This window comes from Rhea americana, unplaced genomic scaffold (genome assembly GCF_003343005.1).
Source record: "Rhea americana isolate MKP2758 unplaced genomic scaffold, rheAme1 scaffold_255, whole genome shotgun sequence".
NCBI classification, from domain to species: domain Eukaryota; kingdom Metazoa; phylum Chordata; class Aves; order Rheiformes; family Rheidae; genus Rhea; species Rhea americana.
The window spans coordinates 350,147-359,628 of NW_028186374.1; the positions used below are offsets into that span (position 1 = coordinate 350,147).

General features: G+C 49.9%; 1 protein-coding gene across 2 annotated transcripts; it reads left to right on the top strand.

The window, feature by feature from the left end:
- The first annotated feature begins 6 nt into the window (after positions 1-6).
- On the top strand, positions 7-7,074 carry LOC146594588 (uncharacterized). 2 transcript variants are annotated; one of them, XM_085307189.1, is made up of 2 exons: positions 7-242; positions 5,785-7,074. In XM_085307189.1, the coding sequence occupies exons 1-2, from the start codon at positions 158-160 to the stop codon at positions 6,972-6,974; spliced, it is 1,275 nt and encodes a 424-aa protein (XP_085163315.1). In that variant the 5' UTR covers positions 7-157; the 3' UTR covers positions 6,975-7,074. The 2 variants fall into 2 exon arrangements, 1 of the variants encoding a protein (XP_085163315.1); XR_014896136.1 differs by lacking the exon at positions 7-242 and adding an exon at positions 480-2,789 and having other exon boundaries at positions 5,785-5,869.
- The last annotated feature ends 2,408 nt before the right edge of the window (positions 7,075-9,482 follow it).

The window sequence follows — 9,482 nt, forward strand, 5'->3', positions numbered from 1 at the left end:
CGAGCCGGGCGGCACCCGGCCGCCGCGGGGGCGGGTCGCTTTGCCCGAGACCCCAGATCCAGAAGCCCCCCCGGAGAGCAGTCCGCGGCTAAACGGCGCTGCGAGCCTGCCCGCTCCCGCTTCCCCTCCGCGCGCGGGGCCTGGCGCCGAGCCGGACATGATCTCCCGCATGGAGCAGGAGGAGGCACGGTGGTTCGCCCGGGCCTGCCCGGGAAGGACGGTTCTGAGCAGCGCCTGTCCAGGTAAGGGCCCTGCGCGGTTGTCTGTGAAGCCGTCGGTGAGAAGACGAGTTCCAGCATGCCCAGATCCTGCAGCGGGTCAGGCCGAAGTCCGCCCAGCCTGGCGTGCCGCCCCGACAGCGAGCGATACTGGATACCCGGAGAAGAGCAAACACCGTGAACGGGCGGTGGCGTTTCCCTGTGTGCTTCCTCAGCTCGGAGTCTTCTGTGGCCTCAGAAACTCCTGAGCTAGGTGTGGTGTGTTAATATTTCATAACCTTCTGTGTATTTTATTGCTGTCTGAGTCCGTGGATGTTGTAGCATCCAGGCTAACTTGCAGTGAGGAGTTCTGCCGCCTTCTTAGCTGCGCAGTGAGGAACTGCCTTTGCTTTGAAGCTGCTTTCTAGTAGTGTGCTTGATGCCCATAGTTCTTGTATTGGAATAACTAGTGCGGGACAGCTCCCTGCCCACCCTCTGCAGGCTGCKTATATTCTTACAGACCTCTGTGATATGCCCTATCAGCTGTACCTTTTCTAGGCTGAACAGCCTGTTGAATCGTTCTCCATACAGAAGCGGCTCCAAATCTTGTCATCTATGTTACTTTCCTGAATCTTTTTCCGCACCATTAATATTTCTGAGTTGAGGGAGCTATCCCCACCTTGCACACTGTGTTCAGGATGTAAGCTTACCATGGATTTGAGCAGCAGGCAGAATTACATTATATTTTATCCTCTATTCTTTTCCCAACAATTTCTAACATTTGATAAGCTTCTTTTGTTTGCTCTGRAGTTGTGATTTTTGTCAGTCTGTTGTAACTCCAAGACTTTGTTCCTGAAACAAGAACATCCTAGKCCCATCCTGGCCTATGTGCAAGGTATAGAGGCTTTTCCTCTCTGCARGTCTTTATGTTTATGTGCAATCAGCTTTCCTGTCATTCCCCTGTTCCCCRGTCAGTCAGCATCCAAAGGCTGCCAGGTTCTTTACAGTCAGCTCCTGTCTCTCTAATTCAGAATACCAGAATCATCATCAGATGTTTCCRTTTCCCCTTTCCCTCCTTTGCCGCTTTATTTAGGGTTTCTTGTTCTGTGGCAGCTTAGTTTCTTCRACAGTTTTGAAGGACAAAATGTCTTTTGGGAATGACTTTGGACTCCAGACCTTGCTTCTGCAGAAACGGGTGACACCTCTGAAGAACTCCCAAGAGGTTTGTGAGGTGAGACAACCCTTTTCAAAGGTCAGGCCAGCTCTTTCCCAGTATGCCCTCTTTGGCCATATGCCCACTAACTTTATCTTATTTTGGCTTCTGTTCATTTGCTTAGAATAGCTGCTGGGCTTCCTGATCSCTGGATCTCCTCCCAAGCCCTTTGTAAAGATGAGCATTGCATCAGACACCTCCCAGCCCCCAGCGGCAAGATACCATGTTCAGTAGCCCAGCTATGTTGTTAATTTCTGTGAACGACTCTCCTGGGATGGGCTACAGGCCCCTATAGCTCAGAGCCCCATCTCATGGATTGGTTACAAGCAGGTGCCAGGGAAGGGGATGAGATAAGCGTACAGTRGTGCCTCCCCAGCACACTCTACCGTCCTCCAACAATCTGCAGCTTATTTGTGATTGCAGTGTCCAATGTTTAATAGTTCTCGTTGTTTTCTCTTTCATGAACTCTGATTTAGGTGCTGGAGACTATCACTGTGTTCTTCCCACTGCTGTGAGGTAGAGCAGAGCATCGGCCAAAACTCATGCTACTGCCAGATTCTCTTGGGAGAGAGATCCAGGCGTACAGTGACGTTCCGGCTGTGTATACTCACCCTACTTAACTGGAGCTACCACATTCCTTGTATCTCCCAAGCTTATTCATTTTGGTCAGTTCAGCCTTACCTTTCCAGTATTAGGTCTGGAGGGATTTGTCTCCCTCCAGAATGTCTAGGAGTGGCTCCCTCTCTCACCTTGTAAGAGAGAGATCACACCCTTGTGCTCTTTCCAGTCAAAATGCCTTCAGTGAGTTCTGGTCATCRTGATTTTGATCAAATCCTTTATACTCAACTTGCCTAGGAGGCCAGAGAGGATAACCAGTAGCAGAAGTAACAAAAATGGTTGGGGAAGTTTCATAGATGAGAGCTTGAGCCATGGCTATAATCACTGTAATAAGAAGCTTGAAACTTCCAACCTTCCCAAAGTACAGAATACTGTACAAACTTAATTCTTTTGGACTTTGAAGGCTTCTTTAAGTGTGAAAGAAATTCTGTGCAAGTATCCAAGCTAGGGTAAGTGAAGGATATCTCTTTGGGCAGAACAGCAACACAGCAACATGTCTAGCTCCATCATCCCCTCAGTAAGTCTGACATACAGCTCAAGAGCTTCATGCCAACCTGCCACAGATGTCCTCTTCTTGTCCTGTCTTTGGATATCACCTTTCTCTTTTCCTCCAGGCCTGGATGGGAGTAACTGCAGACAAATGGAAATGCCTCCATGGTGAATAGCACAGTTCCAGTTTCTGTTCCTCTCAAGGGACCATTTTAATGAAAACTAGCTGAGGGAAGAACTGGAATCACTGCCACACCAAACTGCTGTGAAAGGTATCTCAGGAGTTCACTGTGAAATTGTATCATGGTGGTTTTCTATACTGATTAGAAAGAGGAAGATTAAATACATACAGGTGTAAGTCTGGGTGGAAATTCTAGTCTCTCCTTCCTTTATTGTCTACTTAAGGTTGAGGAGTGACTCTCCTCTTCCAAGGCATGCTCTTCCTTATTGCAACTCTGCCAGACTACTGGAAGCACCTATGCTTTGTACATCGATCCCACGGTACTGGTATGTGTTACCTGTTTGTTTTACAAGATATAGTTTTCAGAGAATCAGAAGGTGGCAATTGAATCTTTAAGTATACAAARCATAAATGTCTACCCCACTATGGGGATAAAAATCTGGAGGTCTCCATGCCTGTGGCTTTAATCCTCAACCTGTTCTGTACTGTTGGCCTACACATAGTCAAGAGCAAGTCATCCTTCACCCCTAGAAGTCCATAGAGTCTTTAGAGATCATCTGGAAATCTATTAGCCTGATTGACTAGTCTTAAAACTTGGATATAATGCCTCTCTCCAGAGGTATATGTTGCCATTGCTACATAAGCCCTCAGTAAGCCTGTAAAGAGTTATATTTCTCCACTGACAGCAAAGTTACTCTGGGGGCACTTGCTTTCAGACTGGTTAGGATTGCTCACCACACCACATTTCAGCAGTGTGCTGGAAGGAGTCGCTGTTCTATGTAAATACTCAAGAAGCCTCTTGCAGGCATCTTGTCTTGGCAAAGACAAGTTGAATGCCAAACTAGCATTGGCTGTTCAATGTGGATTCACAAAAGTTTATGCTTCTGTGAGACTTCATGTGAATAAGAAGACAGGTAATTTGTTCATTTCCTATGCACTAGGAGGCAGTGATAACTATACCTGGTATTACTTCTACTGACATGCACTTTTTTCATGTTTCACATTTATTGGTTTTCCTCAATGTGTAATCTGSAACCAGCAACAAAGAATCTCCGGTGGGCTTGGCCCTTGAACCCCTATTTCACCAATCGTACCTTTCACACTGGATTTGTTCTGTGCTGATGGAAACAGGAAGTTACTTTTCTTCTGCTTTGAGATGGGCATAAGCCTCTCCAGGTGCCCTGCATGTCTCATGCTTTAGGGCCTRTGTCATCTCTGTGCATTTTCTCTCTCTGTCTCTCCAATACTTGCAGCACAAGTCAAAGCATAAAGGTTGCATCTTTTGTAATTCAAGTAACCTTTGCTTAATGAGACAGTTCTTTATGGCCCTTCTCTGACTTTCAGCTCAACTTTTAATAACACTTCCAGCTATAGTATCCTGGGAGAGTAGCTGTCTTTCCTTTCAAGCATTACTACTTCTTTACTTCTAATGCTGTGGGARCTGGCTGGCTATGTTCTGCTTGTTGAGTTTGCTGTATATATTACGGTGAATCTTTTGACAGGGCAGGAGGTCCTCTATGGGGAAGCCTACAAAAACAAGAGAGAATGTTATAGAGCCCAGCATGACCTCAACCTTTAGAGGCTCCTGTCSCCCAAACCTGGGCAGGAGACTAGTATTAAAACTTCCTAGACTTTCCACTAGCTCTATATGTATCCCATTTGCTATTTCTACACAGAGTATTCTCCCACCTCTGCCATTTCTAGAGCCCTAGAAGGTGAGCCCTAGACAACTCATCSCTCTGTAGAAGTGTTTTTAGGTTTTCCTCATCCTCTTAATATCCAGGTTACCAATGTTTTTTGAGGTGTCTTGGAACCATTTGACTGGCACATGTTTCAAACAATCCTTCCCTTCCTCCTTTCTCTTGAAAAGCCGTTTTCTCCAAGCTCATCAGCATGGGTCTCACAGTTCTCTGATCTCTTACCAAACAACAGTCTTGCACTTAGTTCCTGATATCAGCCCTCACCATACAAGAGATCGTCTGTTTTTTCTGCATGCTTCAAATATCCCTCTTCTTGCAATGTGCAAGAAGCAAATGTGCAAAGCCAGTGCAGAGAGCCCTCACACCCTGAGCCAGGCAGCCTGATCAGGTGCAGGGCTGACAGCCACGGCCTGGTCAGTGGTCCTGAGCACCTTCTGTCCATCTTTTAGATAGAGCAGTGCTGCCCACACATCGRGAGCGGGCTCTGTGCCGATGAGTCCTTCCAGGAGGAAGAGCATGTCCGTCTTTACATGATCTTCACTGTTGTTATTTAGGATGTCTGGTCTGCACTGAAGAAGACTTTGTACCTCTCAAACATCTGTTTGRGAGAATCTGATTGCTCAGGCAATCTGATTCAGCAAAGGAACAGAGGTGTAATATGCTTGTCCTGCCCCACAAGCCATCCTTCCTTATATACAGGCACTGCCTTAACAGTCTCTTTGAGTTACAAGCTTTGACCTTGTTTGCGGAAGGCAGGAGTCCTTATCTGGGGTCATCTGTGATGTCAAAAGRAGGGGACCTAAAAGCAGAATCGGCTACTTTTCTGGCAGGAGCTCAAGGCTTGCTTCGTGGCTTCATGCTGTTTGTGGCAAAGTCAGTAACAATCTGGACTGACCGCTGTGGAGCGGGGGCTGCGYGTTGTTCGCTGTTTGTGTCCTCAGAGGGTAAAACTGCAACTCCCCTTCTCCCTATCTTCCCTACTTCCTGTAGTGCTAACAATGCTGCTCCGGCTTGCTGGCAGAGGCCACCTGAATTTCTCTTAGGACTATCTGTACTTCATTAGTCATCAGCAAACAGTCTTGTAAGTATCAAAATGGGGAGCCAGAGCCGAAATTTTACTGTAGTTTTGACTTGACAAATTAATAAAATTAATTAATAAAGTTGATTCCAGTTAATTTTGGTAGCCTCCAGTTGTTACAAAGCATGCAGAGCTCTTTCCAGGGCTTGTTCCTGTAACACTGCAAAATACCCTGAAAAGGAGGGAAATATCAGGATTTTTTATACTTAATATCAATCTACTGATTTAGAATTTATCCGTTTTTGATCTCCCCTGCACAGTTTCCTTTCCTGCCCATAACTCCTCTCTGGATTCTTATTTAATTGCAGCTGAGGATGGGATTGTGAGCAAGAAAGAGGAAAATCCCCAGCAGGGCATTCCTCGGCCAGTGGAGCCAGAAGATTTACTATCAGGACTCTCCAAGGAGAACAGTTCCCAGAGTCCTGAACAGGATCCAGTTCACCCACGCAGGTCGGAAACGGTTCAGAGAACTCCCCTGGGGAAGAGGCAAAGCAGAGTGACGCTACGTGGAAAAAGTTTCAGGAGGCTGCCAGACACGAGCCAGCAGAGAAATCCTGCTGCAGGGAGGCTGACAATATGTGGAGACTGTGGGAAGAGCTTCCGGGTGAGCTCCAACCTGGTCCAGCACCGGAGAATCCACACCGGGGAGAAACCCTTTGGCTGTGCCGAGTGCGGGGAGAGCTTCCGGCAGCGATCGCATCTCATCCAGCACCAGAGAATCCACACGGGGGAGAGACCCTACGAGTGCTCAGAGTGTGGAAAAAGCTTCAGCATGAGCTCGAAGTTGATCCGGCACCAGATAACCCACACCGGGGAGAAGCCCTACAAGTGTGCCGAGTGCGGAAAGAGCTTCTCTGGGAACTCGCAGCTGGTCCAGCACCAGCGAGTGCACACGGGGGAGAAACCATTTGAGTGTAGCGACTGTGGGAAGAGCTTCAGCGTTAGCTCAGCCCTGACGCGACACCAGAGGGTCCACACAGGGGAGAAACCCTACGAGTGTGTGGCGTGCGGCAAGAGCTTCAGCCAGAGCTCTGAGCTTATGAAGCATCAGCGGGTCCACACAGGGGAGAAGCCGTACGAGTGCTCTGAGTGTGGAAAGAGCTTCACGGTGAGTTCTGCCCTCATCCAGCACCGGCGGTTCCACATGGGCGAGCGCCCCTATGGTTGCACCGAGTGTGGAAAGAGCTTCACTGTGAGCTCCCACCTCATCCAGCACCGCCGCTTCCACACGGGCGAGCGCCCCTACGAGTGCGCTGAGTGCGGGAAGAGCTTCCTGTGGAGGTCAGCCCTGCTCCGGCACCACAGGGTCCACACCGGGGAGCGGCCCTATGCCTGCGCTGACTGCGGGGACAGCTTTCGGCAGAGTGCCCACCTCATCCAGCACCGGCGGATCCACACTGGGGAGCGCCCCTACGCCTGTGCCAGTTGTGGGAAGGGCTTCACCGTGAGCTCTGCGCTCCTCCGGCACCAGCAGATCCACAGGGGAGAGGAGCCCTAGGMGGGGTGAGTGTGGGGAGCAGTTATGTCCGATACCCTGCGAGCATCCCAGGGAAAGTGAAGCCCAGGGTCTCTCTCCTTTCAGTCTAATAACCACCCTGCTTTTGGAGGGTGAAAGCAATTTCTTTTTAGGAGAATGAGTCCTGAAAGGTAGAGATGGAAGAAGAGGCGWGTTGGTGCAAGAAGCTGAATTGAGAGTCTGGAGAAGAGTGTGTGACAAAGCAGAGGAAGGAGGTGGTGTTCAGAGGAGTGGCTCATGGGAGAGGGAGAGGAGTGAAGTAGTTTGAAAAGGCTGGAAGATGTTTGGTGTATTTAAGAGAAGGGAAATATTTTGCCTTTTCTCTGTGCATACAGTGTTTCAAACCATTTACAGAGGAAACTAAATGAACCATCTGAGAGCATGCAAAGCACTAATTAGAAAAATGAAAGCTCTTGCATTCCCTTCCTGCTACTGCTTTGTTTAGAAGCTCTGAGTTACCTACTCCAGGCTGTGGTCTGCGCCTGTAGCACAGAGAAGCTGTAAGCCTGGTGCGCYTCAACTCCCTGTTGCTGTTTGCCCGCCTGAGCCGTGTCCCAGCGCGCAGCAGAGTCCTGCACGGTGGGCTGCATTCACAGGCCATCGGTCTGAGGCCTTAGTCCACCCCTCTGGGGAGCGGTGGTGGCAATTGCTGCGCAAGCGTGTAATACTTGATGCCTGCCTTGGTAGTGGCCAGAGGCCTCTCTGGGAACTGCGTCTGCACAGCTACTGAATTTGTGCTACTCCTGTTCACTGGGTTTCTGCTTGGAGAAGCCAGCCTCTTTCTCCGGAAACCGTGCAGAYGGGCTTCCTGGTGTTAAAGGTTTGAGGATCATTTTTGTTTTTCYGTGTGGGAATTGAATGTTCCTTCTGAAAACACTGGGAGTAAGAAGTGAATTGTATGTTAATGAGACTTAATTATTTCTAAAATGTCCAAATAAAACCTTTTAAAAAATAGCATCTCCCCCATTTTTCCCAGCTGTTCTGCCACTACAAGCAGAACTTTGTGTAGTTCTTTTCACTCAGCAGCAGTGCTTGACCTCTCTGTAGCCTTTGGAYATTGATGCTTTTGAACATCAGCAACCGGGGCACAGTCAGGAACATTGCCTTATACAAGGTGCTGCTTGGTACCGAGCAGGGCTCAGCGTACTGCCTGAATTCCTGAGCCTCGGGGTGAGAGTTTACCAGGAGCCGAACGCAAAGTAGTTTATGGCTCTGCTTCCTGCACAGTACTCCCTAATCCCTCCTYGCAAGAGACTCCTGTATTGATGGAGGAAGTTGCATGATACCAGGTGATGGGTTTSAGCTGCAGTGTCGCTCTCCTCACACCGGAGATACCTAATTTATTCTTAGGAACTCACCACGGTAGCCAGCCCCCTGCAGCTTAGCGCTTTCTGTGGTTTCAGGCTGGCTGGTGAACTGCTGTCCAGTCTAGAAACCCGCCAGCACCAGCCGAGAGCACGAGGTCTGCCGGGCTTGGSCTGGGCAGCAGTATGCCTGGGCACAAGGGGCACCAGGGAGTTGTGCTCGTGGTTTTACTTTTCTGCAGTATGCTCTTTTCCTATGCAGGTATCTCTGCCTCAGGACTAAACCATCTCTCCCTGGTGCTCTGCTGACCCACTTCCTCAGCGCTTCTCCTCAGAGGTTCTGGCTCTGTACCTAAAGCCACTGGACCTCAGCCTCTGGAGTCTCACTGTATAGTCACCCACTTGCCTGCGTGCAGCCTGTCACGTATGTGATGTTACTGGCCAGGACACCTGCCTGTTTTGTTAGGATCTGAAAATCCACTAGTGTKTTTGATAAGACCCTCTGCCCCGCACGCACGGACGACTTTCTCCTGCCTCCAGACTTACTACTGGCTCGTGTGCCCCGAGCTGAATCCTAACCGTAGAGCAGTTTTACATTTCTTGTGGAGCAAATTAACCTCACACAGGGGTAGAGCAAGCGCCGCCAAGGAGCCGCTCAGCGCCTCGCTGCTCCTGCTGCTTTCCCACAGAGTGAGCGATGAAATAGCTCCAGAYTGATTAGGGAATTGAGATGCCTCCTCGGATCTACCAACAGTACAGGCAGACTAAAGGGTTGCACAGGCAACACATASACGTGGTGGCAGAAAAATGATTCAGCGGTGCCTGCGGCCGCTGGATATACAGGCAGGAAACTACAGSGGGGAAGGGGGAAACGTGAGGCCTGAATCTGAGTTCCGAAGCACWGCCAGGCCACAGACGAGCAGGAACTGAAGCTTCGCGCGCCAAGCAAAGCGTGCGGCAAAACCTTCACAACATCCTCCTCGTTCTCCCGGCCCTAATGATGGACGCTGGGTGCATTTAGCCGCCGAGCTGAGGCCAGGGCAGCTCCGAGCGCAGCCCCCAGCGAGGCGGCGTACGTCCGTGCCCTGAGCCGCAGCGCTGAGGCGAGCTGGGCGACGGCGGTGCGTACACCCAGCGCGCCGGGACCCCGGCCCCGCTCGCCGCCGGCCGCGGTCCCACTGCGGCG